Genomic DNA, 26,352 nt, shown 5'->3' with positions numbered 1-26,352 from the left:
CTTGTAGCTTTCTAGACCCCTCTCTTCCTCCAACAAACATCTTTAAAAGTTTTATTGTATTAAATCTGAAAACCAATTTGGGAACTGCTAACTTCTTTGTAATAGTCTTCTACAAGAAAATGGTATCTCTTTTTTGTTTTCTCTCAGTAATTCTCCTAGTTTTCAGTATACAGTTTATCTTTCATTTATATTAGCATTTTGGATTATTTTTATTTATTTATTGAGAAAAAGTCTTACTAAATATCACCTGGGCAGGGTTCAAATTTGAGATCCTTCTGCCTCAGCTTCCTAGAGTGCTGGGATTACAGGCATGTGCTACCATGTCTGCCTGAGTATTTGATGTTTTTGGTCAGTATTTTTTTTTTTTTTTTTTTTGTACCGGGGATCGAACTCACCTCATGCTTGCCAGGCAGGCGCTTATGCCACTGAGCTAAGCCCTCGGCTATCTGATGTTTTTGAATGCTAATACAAATATTATCTTTTAAATTTTCTGATTGTGGGGCTGGGGATTTAGCTCAGCGGCATAAGCACCTGCCTTGCAAGCAGGCGGTCGTGAGTTCGATCCCTGGTACCGATAAAAATGAAAAAGACAAAAAAAAAAAAAAAAAAAAAAAAAATAAATTTTCTGATTGTGGCTAGTATAATAAAAATGTAACTGATTAACACTGATCTTGCATCAAGAGATCTTATTAAAGAGATTTTATATAAAGAAGCTTTAAAAGGCTCTAAAGTTTTTACCTGTACAGTCATTTTGAGTTTTCTATATAGACAACCACGTCACCAGTGAACAATGATTATAGGGTCTGGCTTTTATCATCCATGTATTTATGCATGTTCAATGTGTCTTTCAGCTTCTCCACAAAATAGCTGTAACTGTTGCTCTTTTCTACATTAACTCCATCATGCATGTCATTTCTGGGTCAGTTTTGACTGCTTGTTTTCTCCACACTGAGATTTTTTATGTCAAGTAAATTTTAATTAGGTACTAGACATTGTGATTTTTACTTTGTTCATGACGCATTTTGTATTCCCATAAATGTTGAGTTTCTCATTTGTTGATTATTGCTATTTTACGTAAGTATTTGCTACTTCACTGATTTTTTTTTTTTGGTACCAGGAATTAAACTTAGGATCACATGCTTGCAAGGCATGTGGTGTTCTGCTATATGCTCAGTGACTTCACTTACTAACTTTTGCCTTCCTTATAATTATGTTGTTGTTCTGCTTCTAGATGCTTACATTTTTACTATTCAACCTTTGTTTAGTCTTGTTGTATATATAATTAAGGCTATGATTTTAACTAGATCTCATAGGCCTTGATATGTCCTATTTGTATTTTTCATCAAAGTGTTCTATTTTCTACTATTTCTTCAATCTATGATTATTTAAAACTGTAACGCTTAACCTGCAAATTTTGGAGTACTTTCCTGGTACTTTTATTACTGCTACCTTAATTCCACTGTAATGGAAAATAAAGTGTATCATGTCAGTCTTCTGAAAACTGATGAGATTCCCTTTAGGACCAAACATAGATCAATATATGGTTATGTAACTGTTCAATGTATACTTTTAAAAATATGTACTTTGGAGCTGGGTGTAGTGGTGCATGCCTGTAATCTCAGCACTCAGGAGGCCAAGGCAGGAGGATCACCTTGAGTTCGAGGCTATCCTGGGCTATATAATGAGTTCAATGCCAGCCTGAACTACATAGTAAGACCCTGTCTCCAAAAACCAAACCAAACCGTGTTTTGGGGTGGGGTGCTGGGAATGAAGCTCAGAGGTGGAGTGCCTGCCTAGCGCACTCAAGGTCCTGGGTTCAATCTCCAGTATGTCAATAAAATATTACATTGTGCAACTGTTGGATGCAACATTATAATGTAAGTCAGGTGGATCAAATTTCCTTTTTGTGGTTCCAACCTCCACCTTTAATGGAAGTTTTGTTTGCTGTCTTAAATTTAGCCTACTTGTTCCAACAGTATACAGAGAGAAATGTCCAATTCTACCACTGTGCTACAGGATTTGTCCATTTCTTTTTTCAACCACATCACCTTTTGAGACTATGTAATTAGATACAAAATTTAGCATTAGGCTTTGTTATCTGCTTTTCTTTCTTTCTGTTTTGTTTTGTTCTGGTCTGAGACAGGATTTCACTGTGCAGTTCAGGCTATCCGCAAACATAGCAAACCTCCTGCCTCAGCCTACCTTGAGTGCTGGGATTACAAATCTGGCTGTTATCTGCCTTTCTTAATAAAACATCTCTACTAATACGTCTACTCTTTGTTCGTTTTCTTCTCTCTTCTTGCTTACTTTTTAATTAGTCAAAGAGTCATCATTTTTCGATACCACTTGCATATTCTTTTACTACTTTTTAGGAGCCAAGAGCAGTGGTTCATGAGGTATGGAACCTTGATCAACAATTTACGAAAAATTTTAGAAGTTCTGGATGATATTACCTTCTTCCAAACAGCATTTAGTTTCCTTCTTGCTAGAATAAAATTCTGTATATTACTCTAAAAAGTTTATAGACTCATCACTTTTTAAAAATCCATTTTATTTCAAAGCCAAAAAAATAGTATTTCAAAACATGTCAATCAGGGGGCAACAATGGCACATACACTGTGCACTGCTATCCCTAAATCATTCATCCAGAGCACAAGATTGAGTGTTCTGGGAATGCAATCTGCAGCAGCACAGAGAAAATGAGACAGATAAGAAAAAGGAGGAGGCCTTTAATGTGAGCACAGGAGAGCTTCACGGGGCAGGGGGTACAGAGGCTCTCAAATGAGAACAAGGAAGGGGCTGGGGAAGCAGTTTGGGAGGTGGGCACAGTGACATACAAACTGCTGATTTGAAGGAACATCTGCCTGTGTTAAAACAGGAGACAGAAAGATTTACTGGGGGCTGGAGATGGAGGCTTAGGGAGGCTTAGTGGAGGTTGGGACTGAAGAGAGCTTGGCACATGCACAAAAAAGGGAAAGGGAGGTTTATCTCTGGGTCCGGTACCAAGTTGGGAAGATGTCGCTAAATTGCAGGCTAGCAGACTATATCGAAGACATATGCACTCAATTGTCTGAACGTTACTAGCACAAATCTTTCTCTTCAATGACCTCAGAGAAATCAGTAGTATAACTATCTTAACTATCACACACACACACACACACACACACACACACACACACACACGTTTCTTTTGGTTTCTCACACTAATGAGACAACATATTTACAACACGTGTGAGTCTGATTTATTTCACTTATGAGTATGGTCTCAAGTTACATCCATTTATCTATAAATGTCTCCAGTTTATCTCTCTTTGTGGCTGAATAGTACTCCACTGTATAAAAATACCACATCTTTCTTATCCATTCCTCAGTTGAAGAGCATTTAGGTTGCTTCAAAAACTATTACAAATAGTGCTGCTATGAACATGGGTATATATATATATATATATATATATATGTATTGCTGTAATATGATGCTTTTAATTTTTCTGGGAAGATATCCAAAAAGGTAATAGCTAGGTCAAATACAATCCAATTTTTTTGAGAAATCTCCACAATGATTTCCTCAGTGGTTGCACCAGTCTACACTCCTAGCAGAGAATTTCTTTCTCCCCACAGCCTCTCCAGCATTTGTTATCAGTTGATTTCTTGATAACAGCCATTCTTTCTTGGGTGAGGTAGAATTTCAGTGTCGTTTTAATTTGCATCTCTTGAATGACCAGTGATGTTGAACATTTTGTCATATATTTATTTGTTGTTTGTATTTCATCTTAGGAAAGTATACTTATCTTGTTGGGGCACATTTATAATATAAAAATACATTTATGAGATGGCAAACTTTTAGATATTTCATGATCAATTGGAGATCTTTGACCAAGTTTCTGTTTCTGCTTTTTCTGCTGAATTCAACTGACCTTGATGGTGTCTACAGCCCAGCTGCATATCTCAGATGAGAACTAAGTCACAATAATTAAGGCACTCAGGGGTAATTCAAGGGCCCTTCCCCAGAATGTTTTCATATTATGGTAATGCCCTTATCTGTGCTCAGCCTGTAAGGACCCCTCCCCTTGTTCCTAGAACATTTCTATTGTTTTAGAACTAGCCTGCTTGTCTATATATGACTCAATGTATGTAACCAATTATATAAAGTTTTGCTACTTGCCTTGTATCTATTGAAAGAGTTTTGCCCCAGAATAAGTTACAAAATTGGCAGTGGGAGGCTGAATCAGAGGATGTTTACCTTGAGGTCACTTCCTCCTTCCCCTATTACAACTTCCTTTTTCTTTTTCCAGTGCCGGCAAAAACAGTTCCAATCAGCTCCTCACGCATCATCAATGACCGCACTAAGCACCACTCTGGTCAAAGGTTACATATGTTCCACACCCCATATTCCAGTCGAAGGTGACAGCCCAGCTGCCAAGGGTTGTGTGCTCTTTCCCATGTCAACTTAATAAACTTGTTCATTTTGTATTTTTGTTTCTCTATTGTGCCAGAATAGTCTAACACCTATCACTTTTAAATTCTGTATGAACTAAATTTTTCCTAAATTCAGGGCTGTTGCTTTTGAGGAATTACCCCCTCAATAGTCCATGGATGTGAAAATCTAACAGTCCTCTGGTGTGAACGTTAAATGCTGCCTTCTTATCTCTTCAGTGTAGAGTAAGTCTTCCTTTATGCTTGGCTTGGTATGACTTGGGAATTTTCCCATAACAATCTCAGATGCGGTCTTTATCTGGCAGGACTGATTTTTTTGAGTTCTTTATGTTCAACTGTAATCCTTTGTCTGAGGTACAGTTGGCAAATATTTTCTCACACATTGTGGGTTGTCTCCTCACTCTGTTGGTGTTTTTTGTTTTTTGGGTTTTTTTGCTGTGCAAAAGCTTTTCAATAGGATGAGATCCCAGTTGATTCTTTGTGATAGTTCCTGTGTAGTCAGGGGTTTGTTCATAAAGTCTTTGCTTACACCAATGTCTTCAAGAGTTTTACCTACTCTATCTTCTAGAAGATGTAATGTTTCTGTTTTAATATTAAGATCTTTGGGGCTGGGGATTTAGCTCAGGGGCATAAGCACCTGCCTTGCAAGCAGGCGGTCGTGAGTTCAATCCCTGGTACCGATAAAAATGAAAAAGACAAAAAAAAAAAAATATTAAGATCTTTGATCCATTCTGATTTTAGCTTAGTGAACATGGTGAAAGATACGGGTCCAATTTTAATCTTTGGCATGTGGAGAGGTTCATCAATTTTGGTTTGCTCAAACAGAATAAAGTATTTTTCAGGTAACAACTTGGAAACCTAGGGTACTTGTCATTATTCTCTTTGTTGAAGGTCTGAACTACAATTTTTATCTCCTTTGTTTGGTAAGACTGCTAAATTCTGGCTAGTGGAAAATGTACTTTGTGATTGAGGTCAAGCACTCAAAACTAGTAGTTAGTAAATGTCTAAAGTACATAGTACAAAAAGTTGAAGTCCCTTCTGAAATTCCTCAGGGCCTTGGCTCCTCAAGATCCAGTTGTCTTATAGCCCTAAACTCCAATGTTGTCTCTCTGACTGGAAGACTGCTGTACGCTGTTTTGTCTAATCTGTAAAATGTTCCCAGGAAAATTTGCAAAGCTTATCTCAATTTGTTTGCCTTTTCTCATGAGTCTTGGAGGGGGATTTTATAGACTTGAGGACTTGTTTGATGTTAGCTATTCCATTACATATGAAAGAAGCTAGAAAACTTGTGCTCCTTTGACACCATGTTACTTGGTCAGAAAATCCTAGCATGAGTTATACTGCAAAGAGCAGTATCCTAACCTATGTATTTCATTAGATATTGTTCCAGCTAGCTGGTCATCATTAGAGATGATTTCTAGGAGTACAGATTTCTTGCCACTATTCACAAGGGTAGAGAAACTAATTTGGCAGGACTGCACTGAAATCCTAGGATTACCATTACCCACCAACAAACAAAGATAAACAGCCCATTCTCCCAAAGTGATAGTGGCCTGATAATTCCATAGCCTGCCTTGTGGAAAAAAAGCATTACTCTATACATATTAGCTGCCGATTCTCTTTCTACATTGGTATCTGACTGTCACTAAACAAAAAGAGCCTTTGACTACTACATTAATCCAATAATTTATTTAACTGTGAGTTTGTAAGGTGTGCATAAGAAGAATAAAAGATAAAAACAATGCAACAGCACTAGTGAGAGCCAGAAAGGAGAGGTGAAGAAGAGAAGGTAAAAGCTAAAGGGAGAAGACACAAACAAGACTGAAAGAGAAGATGAGTAGGAGGATGAAAGGTATATGGCTTCAGGGGAAATATAGGGTTGCACATAAGAGGAAACCAACACATAAAACTTAATTTACGAAACTCTCAAACCTTTTCAGAGTTGTGAGATATGAGACTTAAGAAATGATAATGAAAAAACATTTGTATCTCTCTAGATATCTAATCATTGAACATAAAGTTTTGACTCATATCACAAGATACCTCAATTATCACACACTGCTTCTGGATGTGTTCTTAGACTTAAATATCATAAAAACAGGTTGACTATCACTTCAATGAACTCTACTAGGTTGTCCAAATTATTTGTTTTACTAGATTATTCTGGCTCCCTGAAATCTGACAATTTTTTTAACCATATATATGAAGGGGTAATCAAAGTTCTGAAATAAATTGATTCAATAAGATGCTGGCTCAGAAATTCTATCCATGTGAACAGGCATAGTCAAGATTTTAAATTAATACAGTTTCCCAGTAAACAGCTTCTAATTTCTCCTGAGAAACATTTTCTTCTAATTTGTACATACCTTAAAACATTACAGAATTAACGTAAATGGCCATGAATAAAGTAAACAAATTTGTATCATCTATATAGATCTCTGTCACTATAAAGGCAAATTAAATATATTACTCAAGGACATTTCAAAAATGTTAAATAATAATGAAATTACTTTGTTAGTCACAGTGTTGATTGCCAGAGTTGGAGAGGCACTTCCCGAAATAATACACTCCATTCCCAAAGAATCTGAATCTATGCTATATGGAGTTGAGGCCTAAAATACAAGAACAAAACAAATAATTATTAGCTTATTTATCTAAGATTTTAACACAGTTTCAAGGGATTTTATTAAGTTCTCTAACATCCAGTTTTGTCCATTGTTTCTGAAAATACATAGCTACTGAAATACCTTTATTTTAGGATGCTACTGATCTGATACCACAAAAGTCACTGGTATAGCTATTCCCTAACAACTCTTTTAATGTGTTACAGGCTAGGCTGGCAAAAACTGTCAACAAACATCTATAGGGGAGACAGCTAGTAGTCCTCTAATATTCATTCTTTTCTTCTCCCTTTTAGTAACAGAACCCTATACCATTCCCTATAGCTACAGACTACCTTTTCCAAACTCATTTGTTGTGGCCACGTGACTAAAGTTGGCTAATGAGATGTAACCAGGAACAATGTGTACAATATCTCTCCAACAATTTACAGTACTGGGGATTGATACACTAAATTACATCCCCAGTCTATCCTTTAAAAAAATTATTTGACACGGAGTCTTTCAATTACCCAGGATGAGCCTGAATTTGGGATCTTCTTGCCTTAGTCTCTCATCTCAGAGTGCTGGAACTATAGGCATGTACCACCATACTCAACTATGTTTGTAAATTTTGCAACATGTCTCTGAAAGGACTTGTCCTGAAATCTCATTCTCTCTTGTTGTGGGCTGGCACAGAGACACAGTGGTCATTATGCTTAACCATAAAACTTAAGTATTAATACTCTGGAAAATGCTGAATAAACAAGATTGGTAAGAATCTGAATGATCCTGAGCAGAATTTATCTCCTGATCCAATCTGTCAGCTCAGACTTTCACCCGAGAGAAAAAGAAATTCCTCTTGTTTAAGCCACTCAGTTACCATTTTTTATTATTCTTTTGTGTTTAAGAGAATATTGTGAACAATATTCTAAATACACACACACACACACACAGTTTTATATGTGCTGTTCGTAGAGATAACATAAGTGTCCAAAAAAAAAAAAAAAAAAAACCACTGAAGGCTAGAGGAGAGGAAGGGGATTTAAAAAATTAAGATATATTATGTACACATACCAACTCCTCAGAAGGAATGTGATTATTACCCACAAACATGTACTAATTTTAAAAAAGGGTGACTTTCTGCATTTATTATTTTGAATACCCTCTCCCCTTGCTCCCTTCCATGAGCACCCAGGAGTTAGCCTCAGTGATGAAGTCAAGAAAGGTAAAGATGAGTACCGAATGGCAAGGAGGTCAGTGCCATGCACATTTCTCTTTGGAAAACACTGGACCCACACTTGACACCAACTTAACACAGTTTTAAAAGGTAATACTTATGGCTTGGATATAGCTCAGTGCTAAAATACTTGCCTAGCATACACAAGGCCATGAGTTACATATCTGGCACTGTGAAATAAAAAAGAAAAAAGAAAACAAGAGCAAAAAACCCAAAGATACCAAAATAGCAAAAGAACAATTTAATTGAGACACATTGCAGAGGTCAATCTCTTATCACTAAATTCCTTAGTATGGATTCCTTTCATCAGGTAATCTAAACAACCTAAGGGTTGTTTAGAAGAAGGAAAACATAAGCACTGAGAATGAGATGAAAGAGAAAAGGGATCCAGAAAAGAAGTTGAAAGAACCATAAAAATAGTTCTGTCGGGGGCTGGGGATTTAGCTCAGTGGCATAAGTGCCTGCCTTGCAAGCAGGCAGTCGTGAGTTCGATCCCTGGTACCGAAAAAGACAAAAAAAAAAAAAAAAAGTTCTGTCTACGGTTTGATTTTAGTGCCAGCCAACTGAGCTATATGTGAGTTAATACAGAGGACTCCTTTGGAAAACTGTTCCTCTAACTCAACTTAGTCATCTCAGTCAGACTTCTGGGTCATTAATTCTTGCTCTTTACTGGTATGAAAAGGGAAACCTGTGCTAAGATTTCATGCAAATCACTCAAACTTTTTGCTGGCTTCCTCCTATATAAAAAGAGGATTGTGCCACTGCCTTTAGACATTTAAGACCATTAATCAAGTAATTCATGTAAAACACTTAGCACTGAACCTGAAATACATAAGAAATCATAGATATTGTGCTAAACACTAGAATCTATCTGCCATTGATGCCAGAATATGCAAAGGAACACCCTGTACTAATTGATGAGAAAGGAAACACTTTTAATGATGCACTGAATTCCCTGAAGTCAGATTCAGTCAGTTATGATTCCTTAGTAAATTTTGAAAATCATGGATACTTTTATATTTCAATAGTCAGTAAAGGGCACTACCTCTACAAGCATAGATGTTCTTAATAGTAGATATTTTTATGCAGGTACATTGATTCTATATTATTAATAGGCAAGTACTTTGATTAGTAAAGCTAGTGGGTCTAGGCAAAATGATAAACTGTTATTACTACAACCATAAATTCAAATGGTAGACAAAGGTAGTATCAATGAACCTAATGTGGATAGTATCAGTCAGTCTGTGAAAGGTCCATTCTGGAGTTCTTATTCATTCAAGTTCCACTTGAAATAAGGCAGTGTAACACTGTTACAAACCAATCTTCTGCTATTAACAACTACAAACTATGGTAGCAGTGATAGTGGCTCAGCTACCTTAAGTTTCTAAAGAATAAATAAAACAGATATATTGTGGCAAAAAGTCAAAACTTGGGGAGATCAGCAACTGGATGAATTTCCTATTTCGCTGCAGCTCTGCCCCATGGTTGGATAGAAGCTGTGAGGTATGAAGACCTAAAACTATCTTTCTGTCAAGGGGAACAAGGGAAAGAGCTCAGGTTAAAATAACCACAACAGATAGAAAAGAGAATTCCATACTGGAAGAAAGTCAAAAGAGATTCCATAATTTTGTGTATTAAACACCAGAAAAGTTTTAGGCTGATTCCTAAAATACACAAGTACAAATTAGAAGAAAAAAGGATTTCAGTTCAAATTGGAGCCACTGCCTTGAGAAGACAAGAGGAAGAATTTACAGTTTGAGTCTAACGTAAGTCAATTCCAGCTAAAATAAAAATATCAATATTCTACAGAAGATTTTAACAGAATCTAGAGTATATAAAACATAACATCCACAACATCCAGAAACAATTCAACATTACTAACATAAGAAACAGGAAAATGGAGCTCATTTTTAAGAGAAAACCTAATCTACAAATGTCCATGCCAAAAGATGCTGGAATTATCAGATAAAGATTTTTTGGTTTTGTTTTTTTTTTTGTTTTGTTTTTGTCTTTTGATTGGTACCAGGGATCGAACTCAGACTGCCTGCTTCCAAGGCAGGCACTTATGCCGCTGAGCTAAATCCCCAGCCCTTGTTTTTGTTTTTTAAGACAGGGTCTCACTATGCAGTTGAAACTAGATCCTCCTACCTCAGCCTATCCAGTGCTGGGATTATAAGTGTGCAACACGATGCCCAGCTGAGACAAAGATTTTAAAGTAGGTATTATAATTATGCTCAATGAAATAAATACTTGAATGAAAATTCAATGAAAGAAGATAGTGAAGAGATAACAAAATCAAAAATTTAAAATGAAAAGTACATCTTCTGGAAAAAAAATCCGTGGGTGGGCTTTATTTTAAAATTAGAATAAAAAGAGTTGAAAGACTTGATAAACTCAAAGATCAATAAGACCAAGTATGTAATCTGATGAAAAAAACGCAGAAAAGGAGGAATGAAAAAGACAGGAGAAAAGAACAAAGTCTCACAAAGCTGTAGACAATCTCCAAAGGTCTGATGAGCACCTATGATTTCCAAAAGAGAAAAAGATAAATACATGGAAGAAATGATGATTAATAATTTTAGAAATTTAATAGAAGATGAATGTGTAAATCTAAAAAGTTCACTGAACCACAATAACAATAAAATCAAAGACAAATCACACTGGGATGTATTCTAACTGACTGGAAAGTAAAGACAAAAGCCAATCAGAGAAAAACAGTGTTATCATATGCAGAGAAACATCAACTGGGCGATGACCACAGAGTTCTCATCACAAATGGTGCAAGTCATTAAGATAAGTGAACAGCTTAAAAAACGCTAACAGCAAAAGTAAGTCAACCCTACTGTACATCTAATGAAAACATTCTCAAGAAAGAAAAATATCAATTAAAAAGAAAAGAAAAAAATCAAAATAAGGACAGTTTCAAGGAAATGAAAACATTTATCTAGCCTTTTGAGGCAGTGTCTTGTTGATCGTTAGCTCAGTACGTAGTCCATGCTAACCTTCAACTGGCGACAATCCTTCTGCTTCAGCCTCCCAAGTGCTGAGACTACAGAGTGGACCACCACAGCTAGTCAAACTGAATTTAGTGGCAAATAGAGCTGCACTATAAGAAAGTTATTTAGGTCAAAAGTAAATACAACAGAGGTAAAACTTGAGAAAGAGAGATATCCAGGTAAATATCAAATATTACCTCCTTAAATTTTAAAAATTACCTATTACTAAGGCAAAAGTTTTTATAATGTATGCAGATGTACTTCATATTACGACTGTGGGGAATAGTGAAGGCAAATGCAAAGAGAAGCTAAATAACTGGACAATTTCTATGAAGTGGCAGAATATTAACTGAGTATATGGCAAAAAGTTAGGAAAGCACTATATATTAAAATCCATTTGCCAGCATGGTGGGGCATGCCTATAATCCCAGCAGCCTGAAGGCTGAGGTAGGAGTATCATTACCATAAATTCAAGGCCAGCCTAGATTACAGTGTCTTTAAAAAAATAACCTTTGGGCTGGGGATATAGCTCAGCCGCACAATGCCTCTCTGGCAAGCATGAGGTCTTAAGTATGAACTCTCAAACCCCTCCCCCCAAAAAAACCTTCAGTGTTCATATTGTTTGATAAAGCTTGCATGCCTATAATCTCATAATCTAAGCAACTCTTCTGAAGGTAACAATAATAAAACAACCATTGTTAAATTCCTATCATCCTCTCTTGAAATCCTGTATCACTATTGTTTTGCGGTTTTCTTTTGTTGTATGTTTGTTTGTTTTGGGTTTTTTTTTTGTTTTGTTTTTTTCCTCTTTAACATTAAAAACACCTTAAATAAACAGGTACAGCTAAAAAGTTAACACATTAAATGGAATACTAAAATACACTGAAATAACCTAAAAGATAAGAAAGAGAAGACATGAATTAAAACATAAGTCAAAGAGAAAACAATGTAAACCTGTAATAGTACCAATTACATTAAATGTTAACGTAAATGCTTCAATGAAAAAAAAAAACTATCACCAGAAAAGACGAAAAGAACAAGACACAAGGTTGAGGGCATAACAAGCCTGTGACCCCAGCATGTGGGAAGCTGAGGCAGGATGCTTGCTGTAGGTTCAAGGTCAGTCTGAGCTGCATAATGAGACCCTGTCTCAAAAACACAAACAAAAGAGGGGAGCTAAAGATGGTGGATTAGTAAGCAGCAAAATACAGAGCCTCCCTTAGAAAAACAGCTCAGATGCTAGAATAAAACATCCTGGAGAAGACCAGACGGAGGGAGATGGATCCTCTTGACCCAGGAAGAAACTAAAGGGAAAGGAACAGGTCAAACTCGTGGTGGCGCTGCTACCATCAGAGCCATTCAGATTCCTGGTCACACACCTAAGCTGCAGTTGTGATGAGTTGGGGGTCGGTGAGCCCAACAGAGAACAGAGCCGACATGGAGACCTGCACTAACCTGTGGTGACTGCTCAGAATTTGACCCTCTATGGGAAAGGGGCTACCAACTGGACGACTTATAGGAATCAGGCAGGATGGGCCTGGACAAGGAACAGCAGTGACTTCAGTTGATTGCTCCCTGCCCAGAGCAAATTGGTGGGATCTGCCAGAGCTGGGCCTCGCCCCTGGCCAGGACCCAAAATCCAGAGATTAAACTGTCCCCAAAGTTGTCCCGAACCAGTTTTGCCTGCGTGGTACACACTAACGTGGTGAAGGCTCCTCTTGATTGACTGGCTCAGAGGGGACAGGCTCCTGCTTGCACCTCAGCGACCAACAGCAAACTGGAGAGGGCAGAAATCCCTAGCTAGCAGCTTCAGAAGAACCACAACCAACAAGGAAAGGGGCTTGGACCTCCACCATACACCTGTATGGAAGAAACCAGAAACACAACAAGAGAAAGAAGTAAGAAAAAGCCTCCAGCCCCAATCCTGGGAATATTGGTCCAGGAGAGGTAAATTCAGAAGAGATTGAGGGCAGCAAACATGCAATATCGGACATGGCATCAGCTGACATAAAGAGATATCTTCGTGACATTATAGACAAGCTCAAAACTGAAATATTAATACAAGTAAAGCAAGATATAAGAAGATTAATAAAAGAAATGCTAAGCACCGCTCAAGATTTAGCTCAGCAGCAGAAGCGCCTGTCTTGCAAGCAGGCAGTCATGAGTTCAATCCTCGGTACCGATAAAAAGGAAAAAGACAAAAAAAAAAACCCCAGAAGAATGGAGCAACACAAAAAATGAGAAATGTTCGGTGAAGAATATAAAGAAAACCTAAAATACCTGAAACAGATTCCAAAGAGATTACCAGGAAATTAAAAATTTAATTGAAAGCTAAAAAAATTGCCTGAAAGAAACTAGAGATAGATTAACAAAACTTGAAGACAGGTTTGCAATGTGTGATCGTGAGAGGAAAGACCTCTTAAAAATACCAAAGGAACAAGCAGTAACAACACAAAGGCTAGAAGACGACAAGAGGATCTATAACTTAAGAATAAAAAATGGGAGTGAAGAAGCAGGGGTAAACACAAAGGAAATACAAAGGCTAGTCACAGAAATAATTAAGGAAAACTTCCCAAACATAGGAAAAGGAAATTATATTCAGATGTATGAGGCTATAGAACTCCAGCCACCTACAACCAAAACAGAGCTATACCCATACATATAATAAATAAGATTCCAGAAATTCATCACAAGAACAGAATATTAAAAGCTGTCAGAGAAAAGAAACAGATCACCTAGGAAAACCCATCAAAATCACAACAGACTTCTTGACACAAACCATCAAATCAAGAAGAGCTTGAAGTGAAGTATTCCAAGCTGTAATTAACCTCCAACCCATATTGATATAACCTGCAAAACTGTCTCTCAAAATTAATGGAGAAATAAGATGCTTCCATGACAGAGAGCAACTGGGGTAACTCCTGACCACCAATCCAACCCTACAAAAAACACCGAAGGACATTCTAGAGAGAGAGAGAGAAAAAAAAAAAAACAAAAACCAGGATTTCAGGAACAGTGGCAGAGAGGATCTCAATGAATGGGTTAGACAGTGGAATGAAGGAGAAAAGTAGACAACCAATGACAGAAAAATAGCATAGCAGAAATGAGGCAGAGAAGGTTGGCTATAATCTCTAACATAGATGGCCTTGATATATTAATAAAAAGAAACACAGGCAGAGTAGATCATCGAGATGCTCTTTATAGTAAATATAATTAACCTAAAAGAGGGCTTATGGACTGAAAGTCAAATATGAGAAAACAATCTTCTATGTGATAGGGAACCAGAGAGAAATAGAAGCAACTCATCCAGCACCTGCACATAGGTTGGAAAGACATAATACTTTTGTGTAGTAAAGAACTACTCAGCTATAAGGAAGGAAAACCTTGAGGCTTTTGTAGGTAAAGGAATATAACTTGAGGTCAAACCCAGGAGTGAGAAGGTTCGGAACCACTTAGGTAAATAGCACGTTGCCCTCCCAATCTAAAAAACAGAGGGAGTTGGTGGGACCCAAAATGTGCAGTGCACCCTGTGGGAATGAAAGAGGAAGAATTGTCTAAAAAATGAAGGCAGAGGATATTGTTAATAGTGTATCAGGATTTAAAATCCACGTTATTCTCAAACTCTGTTTAGATGGATTATATTCTGTTCCAGTTTGTCTACTTGTACTAGAATTAAGGGCACAGACAGCTCTCCCCAAAATACTAGGATATATTACGTTAATCATCCTTAATTTCCTAATAACTTAATCTGAAGCCCTGTATAACTTACACTGTCTTCTTATGACTGATCCTATATGAATCTGGTTTGTTAGATCACTGTTTTGTCTTGACTGATTTTTATTCGAATCTGTTATGATTGATAGTATCAAGTCTGAGAGTATAGGCAACTACACTGAAGATGACAAGATTCACTAGGATACCCACTCTGGTTTGACTATTACCTGCTTTTAAAGTCTTATGATGTCTCCAATGTTTTCTTTTTATTAATACTGTTATGTACTGCTATGTTCAATTATACTATGCCTGATGATATAGAAAATTCTATTGAAGTTAACAAAATATATTATAGTAACCATTGTAGATCACCTTGTACTGTTTTATATGACTTTTTTGTTTCATGTTTTTCTAGAATTTGTTTTGTTTTTCCTTGCTTTGTTTTGTTTTTTCCCTCTAATACAGAAAGGATAGATATACATGTAAAGACTCATGCATGCATAGAACTTTTAAACAGTTTATGAGAACTGATTATATAATGCATGATGAAATGAACAACTACTTTGAAGAAAAAGAGACATTACAGTACCTGAGTGCTGATTCCATAGTGCCATGATGTGAAATCCAGCAATACTATTATTCTTTGTTCAGAGTGATTTTAGCCTGTTTTATTTTGTTTAATTTCAACATACATGAAGGCAGCTATTTTGAAGAGAATGAGTGACACAGCCATTGTTGACTTCCTTATTGTCTGGTTTTGAAGACCTAAAATGCCTTCATCATCCTGTTCGGATCAATTTTATACTATGTTGTTTTGTATGAATTCACTGTATGTGAAGATATAGACAACTATTTGGAAGAAAACAAGAGACAATATGAAAGAGTGAAGATTCTGGTTGTCTTTTTTTGAAATCTATGTCTCTTATATTGCTTTCTTATGTTTTGTTTTGTTTAATTTTACCCTCTTTAAAATAAAATTAGAAACAAAACGAAGCAAAAAAAATAAAAATAGAGCAAGACTCAGCTGACTGTGGCCTACAAGCACAATTTCAACTATAGAGTATAGCTAGAAGGAGAAAGCTTGGAAAGGAAACTGTCTCTGATTTCAGATGACATAATTATTTACCTAGACCAGTGGTGGGAAACTTATAGCACACATACTGCAGCAAGCTATTTCTATCATTAAAGTTTTAAAAGGTTCACCACCACTGTCCTACACTATCCAGGCCATCTGCAAACTATTACATTTAAGATTATAGGATATAATATTAATTTGCAAAATTAGTTAAATTATTATACATTGGGGCAAGCAACTGAAAAATGTGTTTTAATCTATAATAATGTCAGAGATGAAAATGTTAACAATTATATCTTCCAGGCATGATGGTGCAAACCTGTAATTCCAGCATTTATGAGGCTGACACAAAAAGACTGCTGTGGGTTCAAGGTCAGCCTGGGTTACATGATTTCTTGTCTCAAGAAAAAATAATCTAATTGGAAACAAGTAAGTCTTCTACACTGAAAACTAAAAATCAGTCCCAAAGAAAATTAAGCAAGCAAGAATGAATGGCGAAATAACATTTTCATGAATTTGAAGAAATATTAAGATGTTTATTTCCCCCAGATCAGTGGTAGCCTAAGAAATGGCATGGAAGACACTTTTGGAGAGTTACGTTAAATGTTCATTTGGCACTGGTGATCATTTCACAGTTTCACAGATGTCAAAATTCCTCGGCTTGTAGATTTAAATACATTGTTACTTGTATACATACTTTTATAATGTTATAAAAAACCAAAACACTTTTTAATCAAAATAAGGCCTCACAAAACTTTTCTTATTTACATCTTTAACTGGATAGGATTTCTTCATTTCTCAAAATCCCTAGGAAATTCTATTTACGTACATAAACTGGAGGTAATATGCAATGTCACTGACATACTGTACACTTGAATATACTTATGTGCAGAAATATTTATTCAGTTCATAACTAAAAGTACTACTGCATACATTTCTCTGCTTACCTATATCCCAGCCCTCAAAAGCCTGACGATTACTACAAATTTGAAGGAAGCCTGGGCTACATAGTAAGTTCAAGGCCAGCAGAAACTATATAGCAAGATTTTGTCTCAAAAAACCGAAGCAATCTCTCTTTCCTCAACACACAATATTTTATACCTTTTCTTCTAATACCTACTAATTTTTTTTGCTAAAATTAATGCATTTTATGTTTCATTCTTCTTCTAGGCATGTCCAAACCACTGTCCATCTCTTTTATGTATCTCCTTAAAATATTAAAATGTAGAAGAGGTTTTGCCACTTATACACATTAACTATATTATTATTTACATGTGGTCCAATATAATTCCTCTTTGTTCCATATGGCCCAAGCACGCCAATAGGATGGATGATTATGATGTCCCAGCATAACAGCTGGCATATGATATCTACACAACAGTGAACTGCCAGATTAAATTTGATAAAATACCATTGTATGTATAATTATAGGTATACATGTGGAAACCTGATACCATGCTAATTTTTAGGAAAACTCTCAAATATACATTCAGGCTATTAGCAGCACAATTCCATCTGTTCAATATCACTTCTTAGAATGAGTGTTCTAAAGAGTAAGTATCTTTTGAAAACTATAGGTGGGGGGGTAGGGAAGAAAAAAAAAAAAAACAAGAAAGAAAACTATTTTTGATTCCTTTCTCAACACTACAGTCCATCAAAGCAATATCCTTGATCTTGTACTTTTATACTTGTGACCCAAATCTTTCTAATCCTAAATAGCTGTGCCCTGGCCTAAACTTTTCATTATAGTTACAAGCATTCTTAATTATACCTCTCTGCACTTGTTCCTTACAAGTCACTCATGCATGCTGTTTTCTCCACATGGAATATCCTGGTTTTTTTCCTTTATTTGAGACAGGGTCACGCTATGCAGTTCAGGCTGGCCTTGAGCTTGCGAAGATCCTCCTGCCCCAGTCTTCAGAGTGCTGGGATTATAGGTGTGTGCTACCACTCCAGGCTCATTTCTTTTATATGTAAAAAATCATTACACTTCTACAACAAAATCTGAAGTCTCACATCTCTTCCTACAGGTGTAAACTGGTAGCATATCTATTTTGAGTCAGTTTAATTTTATCACTACTTGGTATAATAGTTATTTTGTACTTGCTCTGTCACTTATAGTACATTTCTGTTACTTGATTTGTTTACATTATATTCAGGGAATTCTCATTTACACAAGATGCGCACATATAAAGGGAACCTGATTAACTGTTGTGGTTTTCAACACAGCAAACACTATTAACAACAGTATAGTTATAAACAGCAGACTTTGAAAGGCAAACTACCTGAGTTTTAATCCTGCCTTTGGTACGTACTCTGAGACAACTTATTTAACATCCATGTCCATTAGCTTCATCAATGAGTTACGTGAAAACTCAAATGAATTCATATGCATTAAAAAAAGCACCTGAGAAGACTACGACAATAACAATAGTGATATAGGATTTCAAATGAAGATGATAGGAATTTAACAATGGTTGTTATATTGTATATTGTTATCTTCAAAATACCTGCTCAGGTTACCAGATACTGGCATGTAACATTGATTAAACAATTTTGTTTTTCCTGTTTGCTTCTTGATTTTTGTGTTTTTTCCTCTTCAGAAAAAAATCCGTAAGATAATGATGTGTGACAATAAAAAATCTCTATAGTAAAATAAATAAAAAGCACCTGACATCATAACTCAATATAACTATTATTAAGCTGTTACAACTTCTATCCTCTAACTTTATCTGAGGATACTGAAGCTCAAAATTTTTAATAATTGCCAAAAAAGAACTACTAAGTTATAAAGCCAGAAAAGAAATGCAAGCTTTCTAACAGAACAATCTATCATCTGACCATTTTATTCAGTATTTTGAAAAATACTAAAATTTTATTTGGTTTTTAAAAGGTCTTCAGGTCATTTATGATTGGGGAGATGAGATGAATTAAAGAAAGACATTGATATATTCAAGAATTAAGAAAAGAAGAATAATATAGCAGATTAGAGTACATGGGCTCATGATCATACAAATGAGAGGAAAGTCAGGGAAGCAGTTCATGTTAATGTCAGACTAGCTGAGCACTTTGGGAGGCTAACACAGGATGAAGTTTGTGTCCTGCCAGTACAACTAGATGAGACTCAGGCTCAAAATAAAAAAGGGCTACTGTAGTTTAGTGGTAGAATCCCCTGGAGTCAAGCCCCGGTACCACAAACAAACCAAAAGTAGATGTGATTATCAGGTATTATAGACTTCATTTTCTAGTAAGGACATGAAGATTTTCTTGCTTACATTTTAAAAAATAATTCCTCTAGCAATTCAGAAAGTTTTTTCCGTGTCATATAAAGCTTATCTCCAAAACAAAAAATGTGTGTGTGAGATACTAGATTTTTTACACAGAATCGTAATTATACACTGATGAAAGAATCTTAACTTACAGATACTCAGTAAAGAACTTTCAGGATGTCAATGTATTTATCATCTACATTTAAAAGTCCTTTTAGCCTTTAAAAGTTTTCAACTTATTAGTCCTGTTTAGTTTTGGAGAAAACTAAATGTTTAAAGATCATGTTTAGAACTATCACAACTACACTAGGTGTTTTCTCAGGTAAGACCCCAGTCACGTAAAATATAAGATCTGTCCTAACAAAAAAATTCTACATAACTTCTCTCCCTTTCCATCTCTAGATGACAAAGACACACTGGTTTATAAGGATAGGAAATGACTTTTTGTAAGAAAACTATTTTCCAGAATATTTACTAAGTATTATCTATCTCACTGATAATGAGCACTTTGCTCACAACTGATCTCTATCTTCAGGTTTTTCTCCTATAATAGCAACCAACACCACAGCTTGGGCCAATAAAAATATCACTACTAAATGAAAGTTTTAGGTATTGTATGTATATTTAGTGGAACCATGCCACAGTTAATTTTGTGAAACTTTTACATTTTAAACTTAAAAGGGTAAGCAGCAAAAAAGGAATATATCAAGTATACTACAAGACATATATTAAAAATACATCTTTCTGTAATCTGAGTCATGTATTTCTGTAGACTTCTATAAAACTGACCACAGTATCAAAAAGAAAAGGAAGAACTCTCAGAAATACAGATTACTGTACAGTCTCTGAAACAAGTATAAGGGACTAAATATAGGCTTAATATCAAAAAGGAATGCAGTTGTCAATCCAGCTATCAACTCCAACTTCCAAAAATAATTCAAGTTCCAGAAACATCAAAAGAAGAGATAAATAGTACAAGAGAACACAATTACCTAGGCCTTAACCTACATATCCAAGTTGCTTGACAATGCTATGAGTTAACAATGTGGATTTTTCTCCTTTTCCTTCAAATTCTGGCAATAGGTTAAATGCTGTGGATTCCACATTTCCACACAAAGTCCAAGTGCTAGGTCTTTTAAAAGACAGAGGCAAGATAAGAGACACTGAGATGTACTCTGTCTTTCAACTTGCCAAGTACTAAGCATGTCAACATCTCCCTCTTAAAACTGTCTACATCTATTATCAGAAGATTATGTCATTAACCCTACAATTTAACTTCTTAAACTCTGCTTATGTAAAGTCAAAAATTATTCTGGCCTAACTTATCCTTTTATTTTATATACCCTGATAACTAGCTTACAAAATTCCCTCTGCTGGCTCTAATAAAGCTACCTCACTAAGCCCCAAGTGCTGATACACTACCCTGGCTCACATAATCCCAATTTATATCCAATCTGAGGTTCTTATCTTTGAGGCTCATAAATTTTATTTCTTTAGCAGCAACAAGCATAGATCAAATTTACTTGACTAAATATTTATTGTTTCCTTCTTATTCTATTCTCTTTGCCCTGATTTTTTCTGTAAAAAAGATTTTCTGGTATCTATCATAAACTGTGAAAAACACTAACAGTGGAGATAAAAACACATTTTTTCTACCTTTAAGAAGAGATCAAACCAATACAGAAGACAAATACTTCTATAAAGTATGAAAAATTCTATTTTAAAAAATTTCTAAGAATTCTACAAGAACACAAAAAGATGAGTAAAGACTTCACAAAGCAGTAGACAGGTGTTGAACAACAAGGCAGGATGTATGTGTTTCAGCTGAAATGGTAGAATGACAGAAAAGGTAGAGAAAGCCGAAGAATAAAGTTAATGTCTGATGACAGCTGAAGTGGCAGCTTAAAATATAACTGAGGATATCAACAGATCCTTTTTCTTTCATGCTTGCAAATTTATTTTAACCATGAATTTATGAGTTAGAATTATCTTAAACATACCACCCCCATTCTGTATACAAAATGACTATTATATGGCTAAACCTAGAGAAAAGAATTTTGAGGACAATGGGGAACATTCAAAGCAACCAAAAAAGATCATGTGCACTGGTGGGAAACAGTTGTGTTACATAAAATGAATCCTCAAAATTGTAGCTATAGAGAACAAGAGTATCAAATTAAAACTCGAGAGCTACATGCAAATTCTGACAATAGCTGTATTCCAATTATGACCAAACCTTTTACCTAATTTCCATTGCAGAGTTAATGTCAAATAAAAAAACAGGTCTGAAAGGTCCTTGAAGATACGTAAAATGCTATCCAAATATTCTTTTACCCTTTTTGTGATTATGTTTGCTAAACTGAAATGAATTTATAAAACCTACATTTCTGACTATTCAACCTGTTGCATATGATTTATGATAAAGAAGTTTTTACCCGTTCTACAGAGCGTGCCCTCTTCTTTGGCCGAGTAGGCAGCGTATCTTCCTTCGGATTGGTGTCTATTGCCCAATAGGATCCCTAGAGATAAAAAAATAAATTGTATTAACAGTCCAATATAGTAACGAGTTTGTTTTTTTAAATTATCTCCTGCTCCAAAAAGATACATTTTGCAAGCAGAACAATGGAAAAGCAGCAAACAATGTTAACAGTACCATGGAAAGAAGTGCTTGTTTTGAATGGAAAAAGGTAAAGTTTATGTAAGAAAAAAGGTCTATTTTATAATTAAATTATTAAGAAGAAAAAAACAGGAAATAACAGCAAGAATCAACTATGAGGATTGCATCAAATTAAAAAGCTACACAGCAAAGAAAACAACAGAGTGAAGCAACAGCCTGCTATATGGGAGACCATTTTTGCTAGTTACTCATCCAACAAGGATTAATACAAAGGCTACAAAAATAACTGAAAAAATTTAACACCGTAACAAATAACCTAATCGATAAATGGGTAAATGAACAAGACACTCCTCAAAAGAAGTACACATAGGCAGAAAGTATGTCAGAAAATGTCCAACACATCTTTAGCCATCAAGGAAATGCATATCAAAATTTTGTTGATATTCTGTATTACCCTACTCAGAAGGAGGTGATCATCAAGATTGGAAAAAGAAAAACACAAAACAAAACAAAACAAAAGCAGCCAAGTGTGGTGTGCATGGCTATAATTTCAGCACAGTGGGAAATTAAAGCAGGGGAATTTCAAGTTCAAGAACAGCCTGAGTATCTTACAAGATCTTGTCTCAAAATCAAAAAGGGATAGGGCTACAGCTCAGTGCAAATGCCCTGAGCTCAATTCCCAATTCGGCAATGAATGAATGCTAGCAAGAATGCAAGAGAAAAAGGAACTGTCGTGTACTTGTTAGTGTGATTATACACTGGTTAAGCCATTATGGAAATCATTATGGAATAAAAATAAAGCTACCATTTTATCCAACTATATCACTTCTGGAAGTAAAATCAACATACCACAGAGCTATCTGCATACCCTTGTTTATTGTGTGTTATGGTTGATACCCAGTGTTAATTTGAGAAGTTTAAGTAAGGGACTCAGCAGGAAGCCAGGATCCTTACTTTGTAAATATCCTCATCCTGTGCAAAAGGAGGGCACAGAGATTTTGTGAGTGGGCTACAGTCCCAGTGGAGTGTGTGCAGGGGGGTGGCCTGTGTACAATATAAAGAAAGAGGCTTGATTCTCCCCTTTTGCTCTGGCTGCTGCCTTGAAGTGCTGCCCCAGTGCCAAGTCACCCTGTCTTGGAGTCAGTTGATAATGGACTGAAAACTCCACAACAGCTAAATAAACCTTTCCTTCCTTCCTTCCTTCCTTCCTTCCTTCCTTCCTTCCTTCATTTTGGGTGTTGGGTGTTTTGTCCCAACAATGAGGGAAAAGTAACAAGACATTATGGTACAATTCATAATGGCTAACCCATGGAAATACTCTAGTTGCCCATCAATTGAAGAAACAATAAAGAAAATGTGTTATATATATGCACATAATATAGAGTATTATTCCACCACAAAGGATGAAATAATGCTTTCTGCAAGAAAATGAACAGAATTAGAGAACATCTATTTAAGGGAAATAAGCCAACCTCAACTATCTTATGCTTTCTCTCATATATGGAGCGTGTGTGTGTGTGTGAAAAAGAGAGAGAGACAGATAGACAGACACAGAAAAAGAGACAAACAAGTAGGAGGCAGGAAGGGAAGGGAATTAGAGAAGAGGAAGGAGGAAAGAAAAATGGTGACTGGGATGTGAAAATGATTTAAAGTATGTTATATGCATATAAAATATGCCAAAATAAAACCTATTATTCTGTATAATATGTACTAATTTTAAAAATCATGAGCCAAAAACCTGAACTCCAAGCACTTCTGCCATAGCCAGATTAAAAGAAATCAACTGAATACATTTTAATAAACACTGTCAATTGAATACATATGTTTTTGTCATATGACATTCTTTTTAAGGAGGAAAATTTATTTCCATTTTCAAATCTACAAGTATTTTATGTACAGTGTACACTGTAGTTTCTACACCATCAGACCTCACAAATCTAAATGGTAGGTGAAATAATTTATAAAGGCAAACTGCCTGAACATATTGTAAATACTAAGGACATCCCGAGAAGCAAGAATCTATACATAAATGTTCTATTGCTTATACTTTGTCACAACTTATTTTAACTAGATAGTCTCTCTTTGATACAACTTACCTTTTTTTTTCCCAAAAGTATGCATTGAGCACCTATTGTATTCCAGGTACTTAGCTACTATGACTCCCTCCAAAAATATTTTTTAAAAAACATGGATCATAGAGTTTGCATACAGTATACAAACAGGGAAAACAAAGCTCAGAAAAATGAAGTACTTGGCTCAAGAAAGATGAGAGCCAGCACCAGAAACAAGGTCTTGATTCTTAGCTCCTACTTCAATTATCCTGTCTTTCTATATAAACATACACATAGGATACATGTACACACACACACACACACACACACACACACACACACATACACATGCACGCATGCGCATATGTAGTAAAGGAAAGAAAAGCGGAAGAGATACACATTTCTGAAATATGAATAAAGCGTATACCCTATATTTACAATTTATTGCAGTGATAGTACTCAAATATAATCTTTAACTCTATTATTCCATTTATCTTACTAGACTATTTTTTCATACATGTAACAATGAAGGGAAATATAGCGCTCATCTCTCAAGCCTCAAACTTTAGCCTAACATAAATAGGCTTATAGTTTCTTGAACATACCATGTTTCATGTATCTGAGCCTGCTACATACTAATCTCACTGTAAAATCCACTCTACCACTGATAACTGCATATCCTACCTTAATAATTTATCTTCAGTTATTGTTTAAAGGAATCTTTCACTGATCTTTCTGCCATATTTAAGAATTCATCATTCTTTCCCTCTGCAACATTTCCAAACTTTTCACACATTTGAAAGTCTTGATTCTTAGCTCCTACTTCTATTATCCTGCATTTAAGAGTTTTATGGGTCTGTCTCACTCTTTCTAACAACATTTCCTACTTTTTATACGTTTATATCACTGATTGTAGTTACAATTTTGTTTGTATGTTAGTCTGCCCTTTTTGGGCTGAGTTCCTAAAGGGTAGGAATTACTATATTCATTTTTGTATTCACAGTGTCAGGCATAATGTAGGACACAAAACAAGTATAATAAGAAGGAAAAATGTTTAATGAACTGCAAGAATATCAACGTACAAGCTATAATGCCAGGCCTTCTCAGGTCTTTCATGTTGGTAGTGACTGATTTCATCTCCTGGTCACTGCTGGTGTATTCCTGTATGGTACTTTTCAAATGGTCACTACGTTTCAATTGATGAAGCTACTGTATATGATACAAATTTGTTAAGAACCACATAAAAATGTAGATGCGATAGAAATCATTACAAGAGAAAACACTTTTAATATATGCTACTTCTTAAACGAATGTGATAATTACATTCATGACATATAAACTAGTTTCTACAAAGTACAAAAAATTCTTAGGCTCAATTGTTATAAAAATTGACAATAAAAAAATACCAAAACACTCAACATTGTTTGTGGAAATGATAAATTCCACTGTTTAGTTTTGGTTGGTGCTATGTATAAATATGGGAAAACTATTCACTGTCCACATGTTACACTTGTTATTAAACACTTCAATGAAACTACAAAAAAAAACCATGTCTGTTTTTCTACACAAAATATTATTGGCTGGGTCTTGTCAGAAAGAGCACTGACAGGAAAAAAAAGCTGTTCACAAGACTATTACTATTCCTGACATACTCACAAAACCTTGCAATACACCTATTTTAAGCATATAACTGAACAAGTCCTTACCCAAATCAAAATACGTAGTGTCCTACATCACTCTAAAAAGCTCCTTTACATGGCTCAGCAAGTAATTTCTCCTTTATTGCCTCTTACCTTGATTCCACACAACTGGTGATCTACTCTCTCTGAAATTTCGTAAGACCGAAGACTGTTTCTTGTCCTCATTGGCAATGTATGAGAGGTTCAGCTGCCCCATCCTTGCCAGCACTATTTTGTCTTTTGAATTACAGCCATCCTAGGGATCTTTAGTTATGTCTCAGTGGCGTTCATGTTATTTCCCTAACGAATAACAATTTGCATGTACTTGCCAATCATATATCAACTTTTCAGAAAGTATCTTTTGTCGTGTTTTAAAAGGACTTTTGGTTATTCGTGTTGTAAGAATTTTTTATATATTTTGAGTAAGTCCAAAAAAATAAGCCTGTTATAACTTTTTAAATGTGATGAACATTAACTGTTTAAATCAATTTAGGGAGGACTGACATCTATCAACAGTGAGTCTTTTGTGCTACAAACATTTTATCTCTATTTGTTTAGCTCTTCTTTATTTCCTTGTTGATACTTTAGTTTTCAGTGATCAAGTCTAGATTTATTTTACTACAATGTATCCCTGAAGTGTTCCATTATTTTGGATCCCTCTGAAATAAGTGCTTTTGCTC

At 35.5% G+C, this 26,352-nt stretch overlaps 1 protein-coding gene and 1 long non-coding RNA gene across 12 annotated transcripts in view; one reads left to right on the top strand and one right to left on the bottom strand.

Moving 5' to 3' along the window:
• Foxj3 (forkhead box J3) overlaps window positions 1-26,352 on the bottom strand; it is a 126,925-nt gene that overhangs the window by 21,014 nt on the left and 79,559 nt on the right. For 9 of the 11 annotated variants that reach the window (XM_063236180.1, XM_063236189.1, XM_063236187.1 and 6 more), the window contains 2 exons: window positions 21,761-21,844; window positions 6,945-7,046 (listed from right to left, as the gene is read on the bottom strand). In XM_063236180.1, the coding sequence (XP_063092250.1) occupies window positions 6,945-7,046; window positions 21,761-21,844 (186 nt within the window). The remainder of the gene's footprint in view (window positions 1-6,944; window positions 7,047-21,760; window positions 21,845-26,352) is intronic. The other 2 variants (XM_063236188.1, XM_063236190.1) reach the window with 1 other exon arrangement.
• Window positions 16,345-26,352, top strand: part of LOC134473026 (uncharacterized) — a 37,434-nt gene continuing 27,426 nt past the window's right edge. The window contains exon 1 of the long non-coding RNA XR_010043113.1: window positions 16,345-16,485. This is a non-coding gene — a long non-coding RNA (uncharacterized LOC134473026). The remainder of the gene's footprint in view (window positions 16,486-26,352) is intronic.

The sequence above is a fragment of the Cavia porcellus genome, unplaced genomic scaffold, assembly GCF_034190915.1.
Source record: "Cavia porcellus strain 051 isolate PalLab524CR breed Dunkin Hartley unplaced genomic scaffold, mCavPor4.1 scaffold_25, whole genome shotgun sequence".
Classification (NCBI taxonomy): domain Eukaryota; kingdom Metazoa; phylum Chordata; class Mammalia; order Rodentia; family Caviidae; genus Cavia; species Cavia porcellus.
This window is presented reverse-complemented; position numbering and strand designations above follow the sequence as displayed.